Consider the following 27398-nt stretch of genomic DNA (forward strand, 5'->3'; position numbering starts at 1 on the left):
TGGCAGGCAGATTCTTAACCACTGTGCCACCAGGGAAGTCTGCATGGGACATACTTATACTAAAAATTTTTTAGATCGAATATGACTGGTGACCTGATTTTATGTGGCCACCCTGCGGCGGGGGATCGGGGTGGCAGGGAAAGCAGGATCGTTGATGCATTAAACAAGATGATGTGCGTGAGGTACCTGGCACATGGTGAGTGTACTATAAATATTCTGGGAATCTGCTACAGGCCTTGAATGCACTTATCTGTATCCCTCCTGGAGGCTGCAGTTGGAAGCTCAAAGCTTCCTGTCCTTTACCACAACTGTAATCGGAGTGGGGTGCGCCATCATGAGGAGAAAGAGAGCCCACGTGTGAATCTGTAAGCGCTGGTACTAGCGTTCTGGTTAAAGCTGGTTTTATAGCTGCTCTACTGGAGCAGCAGTCTGCCTGTGCTCTAGTGCTCTGTCACCGTGGGCTCCCTGAGTTTTTACATCATTTCTCTTAAGTAGCAGCCAGAGAAGGTGACGTTGAGTGAAAAACTGCTGCGCTTGTCCCAGACTCAGTCACTCTGGGTTTGATTTTTCTGGCGCCGCAGCCCTAGAAAACCATTCTCTGGGATGCACCAGGACCAATCATTTCCACAGTGGGTAGCAGTGAGGACCTTCTTTCTGGGCCAAGATTAATGACCCAAGCAATCAGCCTTTCCAGAGAGCAAAGGTGAAATGTAACTCTGGGTAGATGCCTGACATTTTGAAACAAAGGGAAAGGGGGTGGGGGTGGGTGAGGAGAAATAGCATTTGTATGTCTCACGCAGGGTCATAAATCAGGGATGGGCAAGAGTGAACTGAGTTTCTGCCAACAATTGAACTGATTTGGGTTCCTATGTTCTATTTTCAAACAATCTGTATGAAACATGCTTTAAAGACATGAGAAGTGCCCCTTTGAGTTACGTCTTGGTATATGAACCCTCGAGAGTTTTACTTTTCCAAAAGAAAGTCCAGTTCGTGTGGGGGAAGTCTTAAGTCTGTCCACGAGAAAGTACATTCGTTGCTCTAGAGGGAAGCCAAACTATAACATTAGAAACTGGGGGAAATGAAGAAGTATTGGCAAAGTGTACAAACTTTCAGTTGTAAGTTGAATAAGTTCCGGGGATCTAATATGACCATAGTTCTGTGTGTGTTATAGTGACAACAGATAAATAATTCTGTATTGTATACTTGAAATTTGTGGAGTAGATCTTAAATGTGGGTTGGTGTATATATGTATTAACTTGATTATGATAATCATTTCACAAGCTATATATATATATATCAAATCATCACATTGTACACCTTAAACGGGTACATTTTAAAAATTGTCCATCATACCTCAATAAAGCTTGAAAAAACAAAAATTGTAAAGACGTCCTTGGTGGTCCAGTGGTTAAGACTCTGCACTTCCACTGCCTGCGGGGGCTTGAGTTTGATCCCTGGTTGGAGAACTAAGATCCCACATGCCATGTGGTGCGACCAAGAAATAAGAAAATTTTTTAAAAATCGTAAAGAGTTCCAACATATTTCAAAATACCACCATGCATGATCTCCTACCACAAGGAAATTCAGCTAGAAATCAGTTACCGAAACAAAACTCCATATATTTGGAAATTAGGAAATATAATGATATGTTTCCAAAAAGTCACTTTTGAAGATATTAGGCAAATACTCTGATTTTAAAGGAATCCAAGAACAGGTTACTTATTGATTAACTAAATAAGCATTTGTCGAGTGACTACTCTTTGCCATGTTTTGTACTAAAGATGAATAAGACGTGGCCCCTGCCCTCCAGGAAGAGACTTGCCGATGAATGATTGCTCTCTGCTGCGGCTTTTCTCTGTGTCAGGCACCATGCTAAGGGCTGTGGGAATTCACAGGATCCCAAGATAGCTCAGTGGGAGAAGTGAATACTTGTTAATGTGTCTGGAAGAATTTACAGAGGATGTTCCTCTCTACTTGGTGAAAAGAAGACTGAAGCTTAGGAGTTCTCCAAACTGACAAGGATGGGGAAGGGTAAAGATGTAAAGATGTTGCACAGCAGGTAGCAAAGATTGGAAGGAGGGATTTCTGAGGAATGAGGCTGGAGAGATGGGCAGGAGCCAGGTCTTGGAGGGCCCTGTGGTCACACTAAAGAATCTGAACTTTATCCTGAAGGGCCAGTGGAGAACCACTAAAAGGTTTCAAGCTAGTAAGTGAGTTTGTGATTCCGTTTTTCTTATGGAAAGATCTCTTGAAGGTACATGGAAGATAGATTAGACTAGGCAGGTTGGAAGCTGGTTGGAAACTCTGTTAAAGAGAGGTGGTATTCAAATAACAAATGCTGGCAAGGGTGTGGAGAGAACTGTACACTGTTGGTGGGCCTGTAGATTGGTGCAGCCACTGTGGAAAACAGTACTTCCCTGGTGGTGCAGTGGATAAGACTCCATGCTCCCAGTGCAGGGGGGCCAGGTTTGACCCCTGGTCAGGGAACATGCTGCAACTGAGAATTTGCATGCCACAACTAAGGAGCCCACCTGCCGCAACTAAGGAGCCCATGTGCTGCAACTAAGGAGCTGGTGAGCCACAACTAAGGAGCCCGCTGGCCGCAACTAAGACCCAGTGCAAACAAATGAATAAATAACTACTAAAAAAAAAAGAAGGAAAACTGAAAATGGAACCACCATATGACCCAGCAATTCCACTCTTGGGTATATATCTGAAGAAAAAAACGAAAACAACTACTTCAAAAAGGTACATGAGGGAATGGCTCTTGGCCTGCGGTGGGTTCAAGGTCCCCGGCTGGTCTGGGGCTCCCGTGCTCTGCTTCTCCCCACTGAGCTGCTGCCTGGTGCAGAGGACGCCATGGCGCTCTGGATCACCAGGATGAGCTGCTAAGGACGGTGAACAAACGCGGCTCTCCTGGCTCGCTGTGTCTCCTCTCCCTATCTCGCCTGCTGGAGTTCCCCTGGCAGGAGTGAACCGGGACAGATTTGGGGGGAGGATGGCAGTCATTGGGCCCCTAAAATGGTGGGAGAGTTTGGGGTGCAGACGGATGGAGAGAGGAAGAACACGAAAATTAATGCTGAAAATAAGGCGAAGGTCAGTATGGCAGGCACAAAGCGCGTGCCTGTGGCCACTGTTGCAACCTCTAAGCCCGGGCTGAGGCCAAGGACAGCTCTTGGAGACATCGGCAACAAAGTCAGTGAACAGCCACAGGCCAAACTACCCCTGAAAAAGGAAGCAAAAACTTTAGGTGCTGGAAAAGTTATTGCTAAAAATCTACCAAAACCTCTGGAAAAGGCTCCTGTACCTGTGCCGGAGCCCCCAGCGGAGCTGGATCTGGAGCCAGAGCCAGAACCCGAGCCTGTTAAAGCAGAGAAACTTCCCCCTGAGCCTATTTTGGTTGATACTCCCTCTCCAAGCCCCATGGAAACATCTGTCTGTGCCCCTGCAGGAGAATATGTGTGTCAGGCTTTCTCTGATGTAATTCTTACAGTGAGTGATGTGGGTGCAGAAGATGGAGCGGATCCAAACCTTTGTAGTGAATATGTAAAAGATATCTATGCTTATCTGAGACAACTGGAGGAAGAGGAAGCAGTCAGACCAAAATACCTACTGGGTCGTGAAATCACTGGAAACATGAGAGCCATCCTAACTGACTGGCCAGTGCAGGTTCAAATGAAATTCACTTACTCCAGGAGACCATGTACATGACTGTTTCCATGATTGACCAGTTCATGCAGGATAGTTGTGTGCCCAAGAAGATGCTGCAGCTGGTTGGTGTCACTGCCATGTTTACTGCAAGCAAATACGAGGAAATGTACCCTCCAGAAATTGGTGACTTTGCCTTTGTGACTGACAACACCTACCCTAAGTACCAAATCAGACGGATGGAAATGAAGATTCTAAGAGCTTTAAATTTTAGTCTGGGTCGCCCTCTACCCCTGCATTTCCTTTGGAGAGCATCTAAGATTGGAGAGGTTGATGCTGAGCTACAAACTTTGGCCAAATATCTGTTGGAACTATGTTGGACTACGATATGGTGCACTTTCCTCCTTCTCAGGTTGCAGCGGGAGCATTTTGTTTAGCACTGAAAATTCTCGATAATGGTGGATGGGCACCAACTCTACAGCATTACCTGTCATACACTGTCAACAATCGCTTCTTGTTGTTATGCAACACCTGGCTAAGAATATAGTCATGGTGAATCGTGGGCTTACAAAGCACATGACTCTCAAGAACAAGTAGGCCACATCTAAGCATGCTAAGATCAGCACTCTAGCACAGCTGAATTCTGCACTCGTTCAAGATTTAGCCAAGGCTGTGGCAAAGGCTTAACTTGTGAACTTTGGAATACTATAATATCTGCAAATAAAATTGGCACCATGTGCCATCTGTACATATTAAAAAAAAAAGGTACATGCACCCCAATGTACATAGTATCGTTATTTACAACAGCCAAGATATGGAAGCAACCTAAGTGTTCATCAACAGATGAATCGATGTAGAAGATGTGGTATATGTACACAACGGAATACTATAGAGCCATAAGAAAAAGAATGAGATTTTGCCATTTGCAACAATGGATTTGGAGAGTATTATGCTTAGTGAAATAGGTCAGAGAAAGGCAAATACTATATTATAATCAATTATATGTTGAATCTAAAAAATGAAACAAACTAGTGAATATAACAAAATAGAAACAGATATAGAGAACAAACTAACGGTTACCAGTGGGCAGAGGGAAGGGTGGAGGGGCAAGATAGGGGTAGCAGATTAAGAGATACAAACCACTATATCTAAGATAAATAAGCTACAGGGATATATTTTATAGCACAGCACAGGGAATATAGCCCATATTTTATAATAACTATAAATGGAGTATAGCCTTTAAAAATTGTGAATCGCTGTGTTGTATACCTGAAACATATAATATTGTACATCAGCTATTCCCAATAAAATTAACACACGTAGTTCCCAGAAGAAAAAAACAGGAGATACTAAAATCATTTAACCACAGGGCATTTCCCAGTCAGAGGAGAAGAAAGCCAAAGCACTGGCACCAGGTCCTGAGGCCCCTGCTGGGTCAAGCAGACCCCACTGTTGCTGGACCATGGAGAGATCCAAGGCTCAGGACTCAGGGCAGTATCCATGACACACATACTTCAGTATTGCAGAAGTGGGCACAGCCCTACAGATCCATGCCCTCTGCGCATCAGCCCTGTTAGGGTGAGCTGAACGAGGGATGAGGGCCTGGCCTAAAGCAGAGGTGGAAAGAAAGGAACACGTTTGGGAGAAATACAGAAAATAGCATCATATTCTCAGTGATTGACTAGACACAGGGAGGGAAGAGAGTAGAGGCTGGCTTCCACATTCCTGGTCTGGAAGGCTGTGAGGAAGGAAGGTTGAGCATCTCCACCCGGGCTGGGGCCTTTCATGAAGCATCCTATGACCACAAACATCCTATGACCACAAACACCACAAAGATCAGAAGGCTGTTCTCTGGGTGGGTTTAAACTGGATACAAGTGAGCAATATCCGGCTATGGGGCTGATGGAGTGGACCTCTCCAGCCTCATATTTCCACCCACTGTGCCTGGAAGCAGGGTGTGATGTCCCCTTCCTTGAGCTCCCAGGTCATTGTGATGGCCATGCATTTCCTAGCCTGTTAGAATGGAATTTTTTTTGACATAAATGACAAAACTCTATGGGCCATTTTGGGCCTGAATCATGAGCTAAGCAGCTGTTTCACTTGTCAAGCGTTAAACGATTTGTTCTGGATCAGAGGCTACAAGGCAAGAAATGGGGCTAGAAAAACAGGAGCAGGTAGAGAGGTCAACAGTTAGTGGAGATGTATGGGTGCGACCTTTGGCACCAGCAACAAAGAACACTCAGGCTGACCTCTGTTGTCATAACACGGGAAATACTACAGCCCCTTCCTCATCCCCACCCTGGGGAGAAAAACTTTCTTCTAAGAGTGGATTCCATGAGCATTTCTGTGCTCTGTCATTAAAAATCTGCTGGAAATGAAGAGAGAGCTTTTACTGATCAAGAGCAGCAAACTCTTGCTGACACCATGTGCAAAGAACAAAGAGATCTTCGTCTGGAATAGAATAGGGATCATGAAGTTGTATGGAGCACTGTTTAGAAAAAAATAGTTTTTTAGGGCTTCCCTGGTGGCGTGGTGGTTGAGAGTCCGCATGCCAATGCAGGGGACACGGGTTCGTGCCCTGGTCCGGGAAGATCCCACATGCCGCGGAGCGGCTGGGCCCGTGAGCCTTGGACGCTGAGCCTGCGTGTCTGGAGCCTGTGCTCCGCAACAGGAGAGGCCGCAACAGTGAGAGGCCCGCGTATCACAAAAAATATATATATATATTTTTTTAAGGACAGCTGATTTGAAAGCAGATTGACTGATTTGCTAATATGGAAAATAAGTATCATTTTGCTACAAGTTCTCTACCAACCTTTGGGCACTTGTGTCAGTACAAATTGTGGCTTACAAGTTTGTTTTGTTCTGTTCGATTTTGAAAGTGTTCCATTTCTTACCATGGATCTATACTCAAGAGAGGTTTTCCTGTGGCTTCATCTGGTCCAGGCACAAGATCTTAGAATCAGAGAGAACCTGAGCCCCAGAAATGGCTTTAGAGTCTATTACTCCAACTTTCTACCTAATGTAAGAATTCCCAATATTTATTTTTGTTTGCTTTTCAGTTTCCTAAAACGATGCCTGTTCACAAAATGAACATAGTTGATTTATTATTATTCGTCCATGGATATCAGCTTATGTAAGAGTTTATATATTAATATAAGTCTGCAAAACATATACAGTTCCCTTTTTTTTTTTTTTTTTTATGTGGTACGTGGGCCACTCACTGTTGCGGCCTCTCCCGTTGCGGAGCACAGTCTCCGGACGCACAGGCTTAGCGGCCATGGCTCACGGGCCCAGCCGCTCCGCATGTGGGATCTTCCCGGACCGCGGCACGAACCTGTGTCCCCTGCATCGGCAGGCGGACTCTCAACCACTGCGCCACCAGGGAAGCCCTATACAGTTCCTTTTAAATAAATATTTTAAATAAATATTTATGTGTGTAAAACAGAGAAGGAAAGTGAATGCGTGCCTATATGTGCTATAAGATAATAAATATGAATATATTCAGTGTATTTACAGAGTAATGAGCTGCCTTTATATGCATTTATAAGCTTCATTTGTATATGGTCAAAATTTGACTATCCTATAGGCTATTGTGGTATATATTTATAGAAAAATTTTTGATAAAATTTCAATTGACCTACATTATTATTATTTATTATTATTTTGGCTGCGTTGGGTCTTCGTTGCTGTGTGCAGCCTTTCTCTAGTTGCGGTGAGCGGGGGCTACTCTTCCTTGTGGTGCTCAGGCTTCTCATTGTGGTGGTGGCTTCTCTTGTTGGAAAGCATGGGCTGTAGGCGTGTGGGCTTTAGTAATTACGGCACACGGGCTCAGTAGTTGTGGCTCATGGGCTGTAGAGCGCAGGCTCAGTAGTTGTGGCACACAGGCTTAGTTGCTCCACGACATGTGGGATCTTCCCAGACCAGGGCTCGAGCCCGTGTCCCCTTCATTGGCAGATGGATTCTTAACCACTGCGCCACCAGGGAAGTCCTTGACCTACATAGTCATAGTACTAGTACTATATTATTGTTTGTCTACAAAAGAAAATTCCAAAGGACCTTTGTTTAAAACAGACACACACACACACATCTCTCTCTCTCTCTCTCTCTCTCTCTCTCTCTCTCTCTCTCTCTCTCTCTCTCTCTCTCTCTCTCACACACACACACACACACACACACACACACTTTATGCTGTCAGCTTTTTTCAAACCCTTGGACTCATTTCTGTCAGGGAAGCTTGGGAAGCACCATGCTTGAATGAGTCTTACATGCTTTTACCAGGAACTCTTTCTGGAAAGGTCCTCTCATTCTTTCTTTTCATATTTGGAGCACTCACAGCAGATAAACCCTGAAAAATAAGCCCATAAATTTCTGTGTTTCAAAAGCCACCAGGCAGTGTGCTTCTTCAAAAGTGTGGTTAGGATCACAAGTCAGAATCAGGAACCAGAAGCATAATGTGACTTCCTCCTGCTGTTGACTCTGGCTCTGTGCATTCCAAATGGTAGGACCAGAGCTTAGAAACAGAAATAGAGAAACCAGCAAGAAAGGTCAGCTTGTGGCCTAGGCCTGCTCTTAGAGACAGACGACTACAACAGTTAGTTGCACCCTCTCCCTGGGGTGTGTAATTCCAGTTGAATTGGCCCTCACTTCTTGAATGCATGATTTTGTGCTGCAGACAGATCCCCACGAGCTCTGTGTGTATGATTTCTTTGTGTATCGCTGTTGGCAATAGCGCTTGTGCCATTACCGCTCAAGAGGCAACTGGCCTTGGCCTGAGAATCCAAAATCAGACTGTGACTAGAGATACAGGTTTACAGATGAAAGATCTGTGAATATCATTTTCTTTCCCACCCAGAGACACCGAGGCACTTCCTCACTGCTCTCCATAAATGAGTCCTGTAGTGTCAATGTTAAGATTCGTCAGAGTCAGAATTAACAACGTTAGTTTAGTTCTGAAAGTTGTATATGGATGCTAAATACTGTCACGGTTATCATTCCAGTTTCCTTATCTCCTCTCTTTTCCCATCAGACCTTACATTTCAGAAAAATCAAAGGCTTGCAACTCTTTGAAAAGGTTTTCTCCCCCTCTGAGTAAAAAGTAATACAAGGTGATACAAAACTCAAAAATTAAATAATGCCAAAGCGAAAGGCCCCTAATAGCTCCCACCCGCTACCTTGAATAACCATGTAAAATAGTTGAGTATCTCTCCCTCCCACTTGTTTTCTAGATATAATGATATAGTTTATGTGTATATAAAAATGAAATCACTACTATTTACATTGGTTTGAAAAGGTTTTTTCCTCACTGAGCATGTTACTTGGACAGTTTCCAAATCAGTTCAGAAAAATCTACCTCACTTTTTTGCCAATAGTTACACTATCTTCTATAGCATGGCTGTACCATAGTTTTTGTTTGTTTGTTTGTTTGTTTGTTTTTGCGGTACGTGAGCCTCTCACCGTTGTGGCCTCTCCCGTTGCGGAGCACAGGCTCCGGACGTGCAGCCTCAGCGGCCATGGCTCACGGACCCAGCCGCTCCGCGGCATGTGGGATCTTCCCGGACCGGGGCACGAACCCGTGTCCCCTGCATTGGCAGGCGGACTCTCAACCACTGCGCCACCAGGGAAGCCCCTGTACCATAGTTTATTTACCTATTCTCTTCACCCTTGCTTTTCCCCCCTTTTTTTAACAAATGAGAAGAAGGTGAAACATGTCTGCTGATACTGGCCACAAGGGCTGTCCAGCTGCACCTGGTTGAATCTTACGGAGCCACAGATAATGCTAGATGTGTGACAACCTGAGTTTCTAGCTGAGGATTAATGTTTCATGCTGATTAGATAGTATTTATATTTTAAACCAGTGACAGGTTGAGGGGATAACAGTTTATTTCTATAGGAATAAAAGCAGAAATTCACCTGATCATTGTTCCCTTCCTAAGCTTGTTGGCCACTTGAGAAAATGTATTTGGAGCCACTTTTCCAAAGAGAATTTTAGTTGGCTATGTGCCTTGTGAGTGAAGACCACTGACACAGAAATATAGGTGATTTATGTTTTAGCTATTGAAAACTGATCTCACCTATAGTATTTATTTTTTATTAATATTCATTAATAATACTAATGTTCTAGGACATTGGTGTCTTGTACCTAAAATATGCCTTCTTACCAAGGAACCGGGTCATTGAAAATATCATATAACTATCAATCAAATATAGATCAATAGAGTAGGTGCCAATTCACCAGTACTTCAGACACAGAGCCCAGAAAAGAACATGAAAGCCAGCATTCTTCTCCATGCGGACCACTCTTCTGCCTTGGCACCTTGAAAGATTTCAGACAGTCAGGCAGCTGGGAAGGCATCTGGTTTCTGCATTCAGAGCACATCAGCTTGAGCCTGGTAAATGGCCTTGATTATCATGCAAGACACATAACACTCTTATTAGTGCCACGCTGATTAGCGCTGCACAGTCACCACTTTCTGTAATACCCTAATTGAGGTCCTTCCTTGCCTGGAATGTACATTATGTTTAGATAAATCCCTCAGTATGATATTCTAATGGGTATTTTAAACAAAGTCCAAAGGACAGTTAGAACCACCGTCTATGCAAGAATCTTTTTTTTTTTAAAAGACAAAAAAGGCATGGTGCCAACATGAAGAAGAGAATCCGTTTTACTAAGTGCGGGTGAATATCCGAAAGCAACAACCGCTTTCCCAGTTGCATGTGGCTTGTATCACATTCTAGTCCTTCACTCCATGCTCATGTCTCCCCACTTCCTGATGTCTGTGGTTTGGGCTTTGTGTCACTCTCAAATGCAAATGTGACTCATCTTGAAATGGAGCTGGGGAGGAGGGGTCCTGAGAATTCACCGCCGAGTAGTTATGGCAGTCGTTGTCGTCATTCTTATCATTCATTTTTAATCTAGGTTAATGGTACTTTAGTTTTACAAAGCATCTGCAGGGTCATTTCTTAAGACCCTCACTGTGTCTACCCCTCATTCAGGCCACAGGATATCATCCATCAGTCTCTCTGTCTCTCCGTACCGCCCCTCCCGTCCCAGGGCATATCCTAAAAGGGGAGTAGGGCTGAACTCCTTTTCTAGGACTCCCTCCTGCTTCTAGGGCTCTCCTTTCTCTCTTCAAGTCAAATAGCTGTAATACAGTAGGAGAGAGTTGGGGATCGGGCATGGCACAGTCAGTCCTGGCTGGTCTCTTCTGCTTCTTTAGTACTGATGTGAACTGTATCTCAAACTTGGATGTTAGAAATTTACGAATTTGCTCTCTTCGTTTTCATGGACCCGAATCAGACAAGAAATTTATCAAGGGCTCTTATGAGAAGACTCCTTGGGATAGGTACCTCCACCCCTTCTGTACTCCCTCTACGCTTCCTTTAGAACCTGTTCTAGCATGAGTCATACTGTTTATCATGTCTGTTAACACATCTGCCTCTTCTTCTGTACTTTAGCTCCTTGAGGGCGGGAAATAAGCGTTAGCCTCTACATCTCAGCACTGTGACTGGTACAGAGAGACACTCAATAAAAGTATGAATGAATGAACAGAAAGTAAATTAAGGTATCACTAGGCATTAGGGAAGTGCAAATTAAAACCATGGTGAGATACCACTACACACCTATAGAAGGCCAAAATTTAACCAAAAAAAAAAAAAAAAAAAAGAACTGTCAAAAAGGTGGTGGGAAGTGTGTAAAGAAGCTAGAACTCTCATATACTAGTGGTAGGGGGGCAAAATGGTACAGCCACTGTGGAAAATAGTTTGCAGTTTCTTATAAACCTAAGCATATACTTATTAAATGACTCAATTTACCCAGTCCTAGGTATTTACCCAAGAGAAAGGGAAAACTTTGGGATACACAAAAACCCGTCTGAAGTATTTATAACGGCTTTATTTATAATCCCCTAAAAATGGAAAAATTCCAGCCGTCCTTCAGCTGATGAGTGGGTAAACACATGAAATATCCACACAGTGGAATGCTACTCAGCAATGAAAAGGCGCAACTATTAAAATGTGCAGCAGTCTGCACGAATGCACTATGCGAAGTGTGAGAAGCCAGCGTTTAAAAGCTGCGTGCAGTATACATCCATTTATATGACATTGTGGAAAAGGCAAAACTGTAGGGACAGAGAACAGACCAGTGATTGCCAGGGGTCAGGCAGAGAGGAGGGGTTGACTCTGAAGGGGCAGCGGGAAGGAATGTTTCGGGGTGATGCAACAATCTGTATCCTGATTATGAGGGTGGTTGCGTGACTCCATACATTTATCAAACTCACAGAACAATGTAACTTAAAAAGTAATAACAGGGCTTCCCTGGTGGCGCAGTGGTTGAGAGTCCGCCTGCCGATGCAGGGGACACGGGTTCGTGCCCCGGTCCGGGAGGATCCCACATGCCACGGAGCGGCTGGGCCCGTGAGCCATGGCCGCTGAGCCTGCACGTCCGGAGCCTGTGCTCCGCAGCGGGAGAGGCCACAGCAGTGAGAGGCCCGCGAACCGCAAAAAAAAAAAAAAAAAAAGTAATAAAAAATTTTACCGTATACAAATTACAAATTTAATTTGAAAAGTAAATCAAAGTTGTTTTGCTGCTTAGTGTAGATTCAGAAAAAATGTCAAAACAAAAGTAGCCTGCAGCAATTCTGTACATGTTCAAGTACATATGTAAACACAAAAGGGTATGCTTGTGTGCGTGTCTGTGCGCGCGCGTGTGCATTTAACAAACATTTAAAGAACACTTCCTATAGACCAGGACTTGCTATAGGCACTGGGGTTATATTGATGAGTAACAAAAGCAGAATTCCTGCTTTCATGGTGTGGAAAGGGAGAGACAGCAAAAAAAAAAACAAATCAATGAATTCACAGCTTTAGATAGCAGTAGTGCTGTGGAGACAATAAAGCAGGTCTCGATGATAAGAGTGGGATTGGGTGTTCAGGCCTCTCTGAAGAGATGACCTTAAACTGAGACCTGGAAAGTATAAAGGAGGCATGCATGTATGCAAATACTCAGGCAGGGCAGTCCAGGAAGGGAAAACGTCAAACGCAAAGACCCCGAGGGGACTCCTTTGAGGACAAGAAATACTGAAAAATCCTCTCACTTCAAAACTCATAGGAAGCCTGGCTGACATACAACCACCATCCTTTCAGTGCATGGCTGGGCTTCCTAGGAAATAAGGCAGAGCCCCTAAAATGGAATTAAGCTTTGTGTATTCAGAGAACTTGAAGCAGGTCGGTGGGATGGACCAAGTGAAGGAGGGGACCAGCAGAAGATGAGCTCAGATATGTAGGTGGGGATCAGTTTCCGTTGGCTCCAGCACTTTTAAAAAAGAATTCCTTTATATGAAGCTCTTGGATCAAATGTGAAGTGAACAAGGTATGTTTTCTTAGTTCCGTCATATGATTTCCTCTGTGTTTTGGATATGTGAGACGTTTGAACTTCTGCTACATAAAACATTGAGAGGAGGCATCCCCTCCTAAAGTTTATGTTGTAGTTAATTTAGCAGTCCGCATAGTCCTCAGGTATTAAATTCCCAGAAAGTGCTTATGAATCTAAGATTGATGTAGCATGTTTATATGATGTAGGTTGTTTATATGATTTATCAACAAAGTCTGTGTTTGAGTAAGCATAGACATGCGGACACGTGTGGTATAAGATTCTGCCTCAAATCCCGGTGGAGAAGATTCTGGTGCATAACTTCAGCTCTGTGGCCTTGAGGAGCTCATGGCACCTCCAGAATCTCACTTGGCTTCTGTGCAAACAGTGAATAATTATACTAGTCTCCCAGGGATGGAATGTAGACTATCTGACTTTTGCTCACAGCAGCCTTCTAAATACCAAGAATTGCAAAAATTAGAATTTTGCCTCACATAATTCATCTATGCCTCCATCAATCTCTTCTCTGTTTTCAATTAGACTTGATATGCTTCATTCTTTCTCCTTTAGAGTCATGGTGGAATTTTGCTTTCAACCATTTTACATTCATTCAAATATTGCTTTTCTTTTAGTTCTTGAGAGATTTCCATCGGTATCCTGTTTGCTTGTTTTCATTATATTATAATAAAAACCTGTTTAGAAATTTAAAATTCTCTTGATCTAGTGTATGGCATGTGCGTGTGGAAAGATTGGCAAATGCCAGTTCTTAATCATTGCACTGGTCAGCATGCTGGCAGGAAACCAGTGACACCCTCAGAGGGGGTCGCTGAAAAGAGCTGCATGGGAACAGTTAAGAGAAACCAGTACAGAATAATAAAGTACCTCGGAGCTAGTAGCAGAAGGGCATCCTGTGCCCACTATGACTCAAAGGGCAAGGAGGGACAGGGATTGCCAGAACCTGACAAGAGCTGTGGTTTCACGAGAAGTTTCCAGGGGATGAGCACACCCACTGTCAAACCTCCATGCAGCCAGGAGGAGGGGAGAAGGGAAGCAAGGGGAATAAATATCCTGCACCCTGCTGCCACCCTCTGTTCTCCTGCCAGTGCTTCCTTTATTCAAACCCAACTGGAAGCTGGAGGGCAAGGGGGCCAGTTGGTATGGTCCATAGAGGGCCATTTCCTGGCACACAGCAGAGACAAGAGTGCAGAGTGGTCTGCTGGAGACAGAAGATACCCAGCCCAGGGCTCTGTTGGAAAAAGCACTGTCCCAAATTCATTTACCTTGGCCTTTGGAGTTTGGTTGTTCAGAAACACACCGCATCCATAGGTGCAGACCCCTTTGATTCCAAGCATTTTTCTTCCCGGCACTGCTGTTGGCCGTCTTCAAGCTGAACTGGTCACTGTGGCTGATGCCCATATCAGCTCATTCTTCTGGGGGTGGTAAGATCTGACTGTGAATCAGTTGGAGGTATGGACACTCACAGTGACGTGGGGACCTCGCTGTCCCAGCAGGCAGTCTGGAGAGGGCTCTCCTCACCCCTCCTGTCTTCCTTTTCCAGGATGGAGCTTCAACATGGGGTCCGCCTACGAGTTTCATAGTTGGCGTGTGTTCATCATCGTCTGCGCCCTCCCCTGCGTCTGCTCAGTGGTGGCCCTCACGTTCATGCCTGAAAGCCCACGGTTCTTGTTGGAGGTAACGCTCATCATTACAAATACTCAAAGAAACTGCATACAGTGGAATGAGTCCCTTCAAATTCTAGGAAAGTATGTTTGCCTCTTCATTGGTACATTTTTCCTTCCTACGACGGAACCATGGAGGGTTTGGTTTCATGGGGTCATGCTTTCGACAACCAGCATGTGAAAAAGCTGCCTCGTGGCCAGAAAGCACTAACGTTCCTCCTCAAGCAACTCATTTCCCTCAACGAAGAGAATGTGGCTTCTTGTTTTATAAATGAACCTTACTATCCAAAGCTGCTATGTCTGGTTAGAGGCACATCCCTTGAGCTGCTAATGCACTCCAGGATATCCAAGTAGCCTGTGTGTTCCAATGGGACGAACCTAAATGCATTTGCACTGTTACACCCAATTGGATCTGACACTACCACATGGTTATTGGAAAATCAGGGAGTATGTGTGTTTCACCTCCTGGCCCTTCACTGTCTACTCATATTTCTTAGGTTGGAAAACATGATGAAGCCTGGATGATTCTGAAGTTAATTCATGACACAAACATGAGAGCACGGGGTCAGCCTGAGAAAGTCTTCACGGTGAGTACTGCTTCTCAGTGAATCCTCCACACCAGAGGTCGAGAAACCTTTTCTGAAAAGGCCTGGTTGTAAATTGTTCTCTCGCTGCACCAGCCGTTCGCCTTTCATACTTGCCATTTTACCTATGCCTGCCATGCTACTGTTGTATGTGCTGTTCCCTCTGCGTGGAATGTTCTTCCATCCTCTAGTTACAAAATTTATTCTCAACGGGAAAACTAGTCTAAACTAATGAAAATTGGATGCATGGAATTTTTTGGAAAGAACAATGTTTTTTTTTCCCCAGCACCTCCACCAAAATAAAAAAGAACAGTGGTTTTTAAATCCTTTGATATATGCAGCATAGACAAAAAATGTTTTGTCTAAAATAGGTTTAAAGGGGATATAAGCAAGATCTTCAGTGTCTTATAAATAATATCAATTATAGTTCTTAAAATAAGTCAAATAGTTCCTGATTAAACAGTCCCCTGAAATCTTATTTATTCATTTCATGTTTTAATAGGAAATGGATTTTTCATAGTGTGAAGATAGACTTCAGTCTAGCCTCTGTTCAAATTATCACAGATTCTCAATTAATAAAATTTTTTTCTGCAGTGTAATGGAGAAATGAAGATCAATAATGGATGTCTTCCACAGAGGCCCTGGGAGCCTTTGACTAGACCCTTCTTTTGAGTAAATTAACAATAAAGGAAAATTTTTTTTTTTTTTTTGGCTGAATCCCACGGCATGCGGGATCTTAGTTCCCTGACCAGGGATCAAACCCGCGCACCCTGCAGTGGAAGCGTGGAGTCTCAACCATTGGACCACCAGGGAATCCAAGAAATTTTTTTTAAATAAATTTCTTTCTTTCTTTATTTATTTAAAATTGATTTATTTTATTGATTTATTTTTTTGGCTGCATTGGGTCTTTGTTGCTGCGCACGGGCTTTCTCTAGTTGTGGCGAGGGGGGGCTACTCTTTGTTGCAGTGTGTGGGCTTCTCATTGCAGTGGCTTCTCTTGTTGCGGAGCGTGGGCTCTAGGTGTGCGGGCTTCAGTAGTTGTGGCTCGTGGGCTCTAGAGCGCAGGCTCAGTAGTTGTGGCTCACGGGCTTAGTTGCTCCGCAGCATGTGGGATCTTCCCGGACCAGGGCTCGAAGCCGTGTCCCATGCATTGGCAGGCGGATTCTTAACCACTGCGTCACCAGGGAAGCCCCAAGAATATTTTTAAATTAAAGGATCATACGGCAAGAAGAATCTTGAGATGTTATTTAGATACTCAGTGTCCCTAACTCTTCTCAGCTAGATGAGGATAAACCCTTTACCCAAGACTTCTGAGAAGGTGTCTCTGTAGGGCCTCATTGCCCTGCTAACCTGCTTTTTCTTCCAGAAGGTCTGAGGTACCAAGTTCACTCATGGTCATCCACGTTAATATTACTGTATAAGGGTTAAGTGGGAATAAGGTGGGAACACTCTAAAAGAATGGGTAATCTCAAAGTCATTTATATGTAACTTTCAAAGTCATGACATGATTCCACCATGACACATTTGTCTTTTTCCTTGTTATATCTATTGATACAATACAGTGAATTCACATGCCTTCCTTCTCTCCTTTCTAAGCTTTTCTTCCTATGTGCCTACTTTAAATATTGTTTTTCAGGGCTTTATTTGCAGCTAACTTCCCTTTTAACCCTACACACTCTCCTTAGCTTATCTCAGCTACTTCCTAGGTCTCTCTCTCCTAATGGACAGATCTCCTGAGCTCCAGACGTACATGTTGAAGGTCTTTGTGGCCATACTCCTATGTACCATAGGCCCTTCAAATTCTGAATTTCTAAATCTGAACTTCTCACCTTAAGAGTTTCCAAACCTCTTCCTTGTCTAAAATTCTATCAGCAAGTACCACCAGCACCACCCAAACCAGAGCCCTGAAAACTATCCTATTTCTTTCTTTCCTTTATCTCCAGTATGTCCAAGAAATCACTGTGTCCTATTATCCGCCATCCTAAATATCTCTCATTATTGTCTCTTACCTTTCCACCCTTCCTGCCACTGATTTGTTTCAGCCCTCCTTACTCACTGCCCTCTGCCCTTGCACTATTCTTCAGGAATAGCAAATGCTATATAGTTTCCAATACACTCTTTTCTCTCACACCCCTGGACATTTGCACATGATACTCCTCCCACATGGAATGCCCTTCAAGTAGTTGACACACATGGCAAATGACATACTTTTCCATAAGCTCCAACTCAAATTCCACAGTCCATGAAGGCTTTTTTCTCACTCTCAGGTCAACTTGGGTGTTCTGTACAATATGTCTCTCCCATCTGATATAGATTTCCGTTAGAGTACTTTCTAATTTGTATGATAATTGCTCGGATGGTGTGATGTTTTATATTTGCACCTCCAGGGTCTAGTGCTAGGCCTGGCTCCCCATGGGTGCCAATGAAAGAATGCACAAACATTGATGAGTGGAGAAGAAGCCTCCCAAAAGTAATATGTCAAGTCAGAATGGCTATCATCAGAAAGAATACAAATAACAAATGTTGGTGAGGATTTGGAGAAAAGGGAACCCTCGTACACTGCTCGAAGGAATGTAAACTGGGGTAGCCGATGTAGAAAACAGTATGGAGTTACCTCAGAAAACTAAAAATAGGGCTTCCCTGGTGGCACAGTGGTTGAGAGTCTGCCTGCCGATGCAGGGGACACGGGTTCGTGCCCCGGTCCGGGAAGATCCCACATGCCGCGGAGCGGCTGGGCCCGTGAGCCATGGCTGCTGAACCTGCGTGTCCGGAGCCTGTGCTCTGCAACGGGAGAGGCCACAACAGTGAGAGGCCCACGTACCGCAAAAAAAAAAAAAAAACTAAAAATAGAACTACCGTATGATCCAGCAATTCCACTCTTGGGTATATATCCAAAAAAAACAAACACACTAATTTGAAAAGATACATACACCCCAGTGTTTATAGCAGCATTATTTACAATTGCCAAGGTATGGAAGAAACTTAAGTGTCCATCAACAAATGAATGGATAAAGAAGATGTGGTATGTATATATAATGGAATATTACTCAGCCATAAAAAAGAATGAAATTTTGCCATTTGCAGCAACATGGATGGACTTGGAGGGCATTATGCTAAGTGAAATAAGTCAGAGAAAGACAAACACTGTATGATATCACTTATATGTGGAATCTAAAAAATACAAGCTAATGAATATAACAAAACAGAAACAGACTCACAGCTACAGAGAACAAACTAGTGGTTACCAGTGGGGAGAGTTAAAGGAGGAGGGGCAGTATAGGGGTAGGAGAAAGAAAGGGGTTATTATGGGATTATATGAAATCACTTGTGTGAAACTTTTGAAAACTGTAAAGCACTGTAGAATTTGATGAATCTTTCATTAAATACAAACAAAAAAAAAAAAGAAGAAGAAGAATACCCCTGTGATTTAAAAAAAGGAATTCTGGAATATCACAAAATAATGCCTACATGGATGAGTTGGAGCTGACTCTGTTTGGAATCCCAGACATTAACTCAGACATTATTGTCATTAAATATGGACATCTTTGTTTACATAGCCATGAGGAGGCTACTGCCCACCTGGTGTAATTTGAAAGATACCGAGGGTCCCCAAATCACCTCTGTCAAAAGCCAGTCTTGGCAGCTGGAGTCTCATGATAGAAGTGCTCCTTTGGATGTTGGCAGACTCTCCAGAAAGATCTGTTCAGGAGTTATCCCTGGCAGGGTAATGTGTACACATTCCTGTGTCCTCTCTCAGGTGTATCAACAGCAGTTAGATGTTGCCTCACAGGGTCAGATGGGACAGGTCCACAAAGGAACCATGCTTTTTTTTCTCTCTCTCTCTATTTTCAGGTTTCATTCTCTGTGTTGGAAGCATTGCTTCTCCTGACTCTTCGTTCTTTTCCTTAGCAAAAGGAGGCTAGTTTAAGTCATGGATACAGCTTCAGGCTGATCCTCCATCATTTCTTCCCCTTCTAACCTTGAAGAGTCCGTGTTGAGGCTTGTAATTGAAGCTCATTCACTGGACCTCACCTCATGGTCACCTGTGGGTACTTGCTGACCAGGCACTGTCAGGAGCTGTGGGAGAAGGAAGCAAGGGTCACAGGGATGCTCTAAGAATGGAAGTTTGATGGGAAAGCTTTAAGAACTATGTTTAGGGGCCAAATTCATCAAATAAGCAGATTCCAAAGAAAAGTGTGTTCAGTCATTTTAGTCTAAGCAAAGTAGTTCTTAATCCAGAAGCGAATCTATCTGGATGTTTAATCTGCTAATGTATGCCTTTTTTAAAAAATTTATTTTATTGAAGTACAGTTGATTTACAATCTTGTGTTAATTTCTGCGGTACAACAAAGTGATTCAGTTATACATGCATATTCATTCTTTTTCATATTCTTTTCCATTACGGTTTATCACAGGATATTGAATATAGTTCCCTGTGTTTACAGTAGGAGCTTGTTGTTTATCCATTCTCTGTATAATAGTTTGCTTCTACTAATCCCCAAATCCCAATCCATCCCTCCCCAACCCCCTAATGTGTGCCTTTTTACTAGTGATTCAGAGAAGGGTATTTTGTTTTCATATTATTCCATTACTACTTACTCTTCCCCCTCTTCTTTATGGTATTCCCTCCCATTTTTCTTTTTTTTTCCCCATTCATTCTTTATTCAGTTCTTTTGAGTCTCTGTACTTACACCAGTGGTCTCATATATGTATGGATACCTGCTTGTGTATCAAATACCTGCTTCCTTTTTGTTGGAGTCAGCTTTCAGTCCTTTAAAAACAAATTGTAAGCCTAAACTCCGCCAACTTCAGAGAAGAGAACTCAACACTTTGCCCTCTGTTGCTCCTTACAGGTAAACAGAATCAAAACCCCAAGACAAATAGATGAGCTGATCGAAATCGAGAGTGACACAGGAACATGGTACAGGAGGTGTTTTGTTCGGATCCGCACAGAACTGTATGGAGTAAGTAACAAGCCCATCCTGACTTGCTGGCCAACTTGGTACTTGAGGTTAGTCAGAAACAGGATTGACTCAATCTGTCCCGTGAATGGGGTTCTTCCCCCTTCTGCCCAGGACACCCGATTCCTAGAGTAGGACCAGGTAATAGGATCCCCTTGGGATTAGCGGGGTTACCAAGACATTCTCTCTTTGGGGAGGGAAGGTATTAGGCAAGGAGTACTGGCAGTGATGGGGTACACTGATGTCTTGAGTTACTTTGTCCATTGGAAGCTGATAAATAAAAATTCCAGAAACCAAAAATTTGGTTTCCTATAGCCTTTAGCTTTTACACTGTAAGTTCAAATGAATCCAGCCCAAAGAAAACTCAACATTTTTTATAATTTGTTGGAGGAGGTTGGGAAATGCGGTTGACTAGGTAACTGCCTAAGAAAATTAACTCTCTAATATTTCACAGATTTGGTTGACTTTTATGAGCTGTTTCACCTACCCAGTCAAGGACAATACCATAAAGCTTACGATTGTTTGGTTCACGCTGTCCTTTGGGTAAGTGATGCCTAAATTCTTGGTGAGTGAAATCTTTAAATTTCCACACTGTAACTCCCAACCACGCTGCTTTTCTTCTTATACTGTTTGATGCTGTTAACCTCTACGAAAGAATTTTTTTTTTTCATTTTCCATTTGCTGGCAATTACAGTTTTTATCACCCAGTCATTTAATTTATGTTGTCATAAAGAAGCGGGGGTGGCAAAACCAACAGTGTCTGGAAAGTTCGATAAGCCCGCGAATGGTTTGCCCCCATGATTTCTCCACCCTCCTCTCCTCACTGGCGCAGCCCCAGCCCACCGGCCTCTTTGCTCTTCCTCAAATGTGTCAGAACTTTCTTGAACATGTTCCATCTCGGGCCTTAGTCCTGCCCCCGGACATGGCCTGGCTCATGTCCTCTCCTCCTTTGAGTCTTTCCTGGTGTGTCACCTTCTCAATGATACCTCCTGAAGCACCTTTTTAAAAACTGCAGCCCCTCAGTACTCCCGGTCCCCTTTTCAGCTTTATTATTCCCCATCGTACCTTCTATCATCTTCTAATAGACAAAAAGCTTTTCCATTCTTTTTTTTTTTTGGCGGTATGCGGGCCTCTCACTGTTCTGGCCTCTCCCGTTGCGGACAACAGGCTCCAGACGCTCAGGCCCAGCGGCCATGGCTCACGGGCCCAGCCGCTCCGCGGCAGGTGGGATCTTCCCGGACCGGGGCACGAACCGGTGTCCCCTGCATCGGCAGGCGGACTCTCAACCACTGCGCCACCAGGGAAGCCGCCCTCCATTCTTTAAAGAATAAAGAAAACTCTGTCTTCCTCCTCTGGAAGTTCTGTGAGAACAGGGATTTTAAACTGTTTTGCTCACGGATATATGGCCCTGGCACATAATAAGTGCTCAATAAATAAAACCACCATATATGTAAAGAGGAGGTAGGGAGAAATTTCAGAATTTTTGTTGCAAATGGTTGACATACTCACTTTAGAATATGTGTATACAACTCGATTTTTGCCTAATTTATTGTTTTTTAAAGGCAGGTAGATAATACCCTACACTTTCAGGTCAATAGGCTCTGGTAGAGCCCAATATTTATGCTGCAAGCTCCATGTCTTAACATCCCTAAATGAAAACCAGTGAGTGATCGCAGATGACCAGCCTTTCCCAGTGCTGTGAGTTGTAGTAAAGGGAGAGACCAGGAAGGTAGGGGTTGTTCTGCTGTGTGACTTGGGGACACTACCAAGTTTTAGTTCCTTATTTCTAAATTGACAGGGTTGACTTAGAACATGTAAAGTAACTCCCACTCAAGTTCTAAAAAAAAATTGATCTATGAAGGAAGAGAGGGCTGAAAATTAACGAGTATTAAATGCCTACTATGGGGCTTCCCTCGTGGTGCAGTGGTTTAAGAATCCGCCTGCCAATGCAGGGGACACAGGTTCGAGCCCTGGTCCGGGAAGATCCCACATGCGGCGGAGCAACTAAGCCCGTGCACCACAACTACTGAGCCTGTGCCCTAGAGCCCGTGAGCCACAACTACTGCGCCCACACACCACAACTACTGCGCCCGCGCGCCTAGAGCCCGTGATCCTCAACAAGAGAAGCCACCGCAATGAGAAGCCCTTGCACCGCAACGAAGAGTAGCCCCCGCTCGACTCAACTAGAGAAAGCCCGCACGCAGCAACGAAGACCCAACGCAGCCAAAAATAAATAAATTAAATAAATAAGTGTATTTAAAAAAAAAAAAAAAACTTCGTCTTTTGAGCACTCGCTATGTGCTAGGTACTTGGCATTCCATTTAATCCAAGCAACTACCCAGGAAGGTGGGTACTATCATCATCCCGATATTAGAGATGGGGGGATAACTGAGGCTTTCATAACTTGCCCAGGATCACACAGCTGGTGACTGGCAAGGCCAGGATTCAAACCTAGCATATCTACCTGCAAAAGTTATGCTCATGACCACTTCTTTCCCTGTGTAGCTCAATGTAACTAGGGATAAGCTAGAGCAGTGGTTCTCAAACTTGAGTGTGCATCAGAAGACTTACACGAAGGACTCCATCCCACAGTTTCTGATTCAGCAGGTCTGGATGAGGCCTGAGAGTCTGCATTTCTAACAAGGTCCCGGGTGATGTTGATGCTGCTGGCCCAGGGACCGTGCTTTGGGTGGGAACCACCAGTTTAGAGCAGCGTTGTCCAGTAAAAATATAATGTCAGCCACATGTGTCATTTTAAATGTTCTGGCAGCCACATTTAAAGAAAAAAAAAGGAAAAGGAAACAAATTTTAATAACATTTTATTTCACTCATTTTGTCCAAAATATTATCATTCTGACATTTAATCAATATGAAATGATTAGCAACTTAATTTTACGTTTTTTTTCCCCAAAAGTATTCAAATCTGGTGTTTCATACTCATGGCACATCTCATTCAGACTGGTCACATTTAACTGCTCAGTAGCCGCATGTGGTCAGTGGCTGCTGTTATGAAGGTCACAGCTGTATGACTGAGCTGTAAGCTGTTAGAATAGCACACTAGAGGCAAGAGGCAGAAAGTGGGCAGTAACCTGGCTTTTCCAATGAATAACTTAAATGGCCTTTTTTCCAGCCTTGAACTTCTTTGAGCGTGGGCTCTGCCCCCAGGCTAGCGGTACCATAGTAGTGTAGGAAGCAAGAAAGATTGTCCATTAATAAAGAGGTCATTCTTTAAGGGCCCTCACAGTCTGGGGACCCCAGGAGTTTGTAGCTCCAGAGTAGGAGATGGGGTCCTTCAGTGCAGCCTACGGGGATGAGCAAAACATTAGGGCCAGGATGCCATGTGCTGGTGTACGATGGGGTTCTTATGCACGTCTCTTCCCAAAGGAAGGGTTCAGGAATTACAGACCTGCGGTTCTCCAGGGAAACCCAGGCCATCCCTCTAGCGTGATTTTTGCAGACTTGTGATGAGGAGGGCAGTGAGATTACTGTTTGACGGTTCATAATGCTACAGGAGGCGGGTCCTACTCAGCAGTGCTTCTCCAGAAACCACTACCTCTCTGAAAATGACGGGGAGATGGTCATGGCCGCTAGGGTTGTCGGCACCTTTACAAACTCACATTTCTTTGTCTTTGCAGGTACTACGGTTTATCCATTTGGTTCCCTGATGTTATTAAACATCTGCAGTCGAGTGTGTTGAAAGATGTAGATGATCCGACAGGAAAATTTTCAAATTTAACTACTAACTTTACAACGACAAATAAGATTGTTTCTGGACTGGAATGGGACAACGGCAGGTCCGGAAACTTTTAAATCATTTCACTTCCTACCTGGTCTCAAAAATGTATTTCTTATTAGCCCTCACGGCACTAAAATATGAATAGTTTTTTTAGTTTGTACATGTAGTCATTTTCAGACTGAATTTAAATACTTCCAAATGGCCTTTAAAGAAAAGGTCCACGTATATCAGTTATCACTACTTCTGAAACTGGGCTGCTTCATATTGATAAAGAAATGGAATTGACTGGTGTGAAAAGAAAATTCAGAGAGGCCTTGGAAAGCAAGCAAAATAAGTTATGGAAGAGAAGAGTGAAGATTATGAGAAAATAAGATAGGTTATAGCATTATTTAACTCAGAGAGGAAATCTGCCCTGTTATCTCATGCCTGTTTTTATCTCTGGAAAAGGGGACCACTTTTCAGATTTCCTTCCTTCTCCACTATGCTGAATCAAGAATTGGGGTTAAGTTGTATCAGGAAAAGTTTCAATTAGAGAATAGGAATGATTCCCCAAAGTTAAGAGCTTTGAAAATATGGAATAAGTTAGCAAAGGACATTTTTGAGTATGGAGTCTGAAACGCCTCTTGATGAGGAGAGAGAAGTGACTCCAAAGGTGGTTGTGGTTTATTTTTTCAGAGAGGGAAAGGGGTAGACAGGGTCCTCATTTCTACCCATTATTTGTTATCTGAGCAAATAATTGCTGGTGTGAGTTCCTGTTGGTTTATATCATTCTTAGGAAATTCTCCCAGTTTCAAAATTAAAGTATAACTCTAAAAAAATAAATGATCGAAGTTTCCCTGGGCAAAAACTAGTTTGGAAAGATGAAAACTAATTCTGTGGGATACTTATGATTTGTGTAATGCAAAGGAGAGTGACCAACCAGGAGGTAGTTGTTTGGATCAGCAATTCAGTGAGGGGCCTAATCCATATAGGATGACCTTCACTCTCCCACATAAAATACTGACTCGAATCGGTACTTGCTCCTCCGCAGAAACTTTAGAGTCAAGTGCTCTATAATTCTAGCATGAAAATTGACTTAACTACTTAAAAGTTATTGTTACTCCATTAGAAATTTCTAATATGTTTGTGCCTCTGACAGTCTTTTTTTTTTTTTTTTTTTTTTTTTTTTTTGTGGTACACGGGCCTGTCACCGTTGTGGCCTCTCCCGTTGCGGAGCACAGGCTCCGGACGCGCAGGCTCAGCGGCCATGGCTCACGGGCCCAGCCGCTCCGCGGCATGTGGGATCTTCCCAGACCGGGGCACGAACCCGCGTCCCCTGCATCGGCAGGCGGACTCTCAACCACTGCGCCACCAGGGAAGCCCCCTGACAGTCATATTTTTAATTAAAAGTTTTAATTAAAAGCTGGATATTCAGTCATCACGGAGAAATTTTTTACTTTGGCGATGTAATGATTAATAATTTTAATAGTATTAAAATCCCTCTAAAACATATACATTTATTTTAGAAAGCGATAGAAATTTTTTTTTTTTTTTGTCTTTCAGGGAAATTTGAAATACCACTAGCTAACTCATTTTTTAAAAATAGTTTTCCTAGTCAACATTCTAAAATGGCGATTCTTTACATACTGATAAGGAATGACCTCCGAAGTAGACTCCGAGGAGAACGAGGCAAGGTGTAGAATAGTGTCCTGTTTGCTAGCGCCCTGTATACAGAATGCTTCTGGAAGAGCATACGGGAAACTGACAACAGTGGTTATCCCTGGGAAAAAGAACTAGGTGGCTTGAGGATGGGAGACAAAAGACTTACTTTTTCCTTTTTCAACATTTTGAATTTTGCACCGTGTGTACCCTGTGCATATAGTATCCATTAAAAACAATTGTTTCCCCTTTCTAAATTCAGTTTCACTTCAGAAAAGTAGTGATCTTCTTCAAATGTGCCATTATTTACCCTCCTTTAGTAGATAGATTTATGGCTTAGATGGTTTTACTCTGGACTCCTAGAGTAAGGGTTGAAATAAGACTGTTTTTTGAGGAGGTTGGTCTCATAGGCGCTTAGTGCATTTTGAGTGGACAAATGCAGTCCGACATTAGGGTGAGGATGATTTTCAGAGTACCCGATAGTGAATTGCTTTTAAGTCAGCTCACTTGCTTGGGAGGATCAGTCCCTTTCTGCTCTCATAAGAGTGGTATTTGGTGTAATAACTTCTTCCCCAGGTGAATAAGCATTTTCCTCTCGGTGACTGGCTAAGTATACATTCATAGTCTCTTAATAAATTGCCGAGACACACTGAGAATATGTATCCATGTCTCCCAAGGGTCCTTATCAACACTGAATATCTGAGCCATAGACTCTTCTGAGATGTTAGGATCATTGTGACTATTATCATCTCCCCCTTCCCCTTTACATCACCCAAAAATGGACCTGAGCAAGTTTCATCATTCTACGCATTTCCAAAAATAAGCAGGGCTACGGTCGTTCTACTTGGTACCTCTTAGCGATGAGAAAAAAAATATTCTTGGAAATGACTGTAAGCTATGAGTTTCTTGACCCCCAAGACAATCATTCCTCACATAAATGATTCTCCCATCCTCTCTTCAAGATAATTGGAAGTCCCTACACTAGAATTAAGAAGTTTTGGGTTTTCAGCTTGGGAAATAGACTTTCATTAAAAGTGAGCATGGAAGCACATCCTCAAGTTAGAGCTATTAACCCCAAATAGAGAATTTTCAAATAAAGGCATGTGTGAAGGAACAAGAGGATAGGATTGAAAAATAAAGAATCAGTAGCCACAGGTAATCTCCAAACTCAATACCTTTAGCTGTATACCCTACAAAAACTTTTACCAACATTGCCAAAAGCTAAATGCAGTTATTTTGAATGCCATCTCTTCTTCCGGTAGAAAATAATATTGGTGAGCAATGAGATAGCCAAAGGACAGGCCGCATGAGGAAAAAGGGGGAAAGCTAGGAGCTTAGAAAATCCAGAAGCCAATGTCCTTTATAATTAAGAGAGTCCCTAGTGGGACCTCACATCTCTAAAACTGTTTGACCTAGCTTTCAACTCTGATAGACACAATCATCAATGTGAATCTTTTTGTGTGTTGGGCAGATTCGAAGGGATCAGGCTCAAATCCATAATTTTCAAAGATTCGGTTTTTAAGTCCTGCACCTTTGAGGATGTAACTTCAGTCAACACCTACTTCAAGAACTGCATGTTTATTAATACTGTTTTTAACAACACAGGTAGGTGTGCCACTTAACCCTGCCTGGCGCCTCTTCACAGGCCCTGGTTCTTGGCAGAAACGTGATACTCATTTGGTGATAGGCGTGGGCATAGGCTTAAGGGGGAAGTGGAGGTTGAAGTACAAATGAACGGACTCCCTCCATCAGGTTGGATCAAAGCTGAGCTTGTATTGACTGTCT

General features: G+C 43.3%; 1 protein-coding gene and 1 pseudogene across 4 annotated transcripts in view; both read left to right on the plus strand.

Annotated features, from left to right (window-relative positions):
* SV2C (synaptic vesicle glycoprotein 2C) overlaps positions 1-27398 on the plus strand; it is a 481273-nt gene that overhangs the window by 431672 nt on the left and 22203 nt on the right. For all 3 annotated transcript variants that reach the window (XM_079916961.1, XM_079916963.1, XM_079916962.1), the window contains 6 exons: positions 14574-14707; positions 15192-15281; positions 20132-20242; positions 20694-20782; positions 23875-24033; positions 27085-27218. In XM_079916961.1, the coding sequence (XP_079773087.1) occupies positions 14574-14707; positions 15192-15281; positions 20132-20242; positions 20694-20782; positions 23875-24033; positions 27085-27218 (717 nt within the window). The remainder of the gene's footprint in view (positions 1-14573; positions 14708-15191; positions 15282-20131; positions 20243-20693; positions 20783-23874; positions 24034-27084; positions 27219-27398) is intronic.
* On the plus strand, positions 2494-4335 carry LOC307184771 (G2/mitotic-specific cyclin-B1-like; annotated as a pseudogene). Its single transcript has one exon. The product of its transcript is annotated as a G2/mitotic-specific cyclin-B1-like (transcript).

The sequence above is a fragment of the Stenella coeruleoalba genome, assembly GCF_951394435.1.
Source record: "Stenella coeruleoalba genome assembly, chromosome: 3".
In the NCBI taxonomy this organism is placed as follows: Eukaryota; Metazoa; Chordata; class Mammalia; order Artiodactyla; family Delphinidae; genus Stenella; species Stenella coeruleoalba.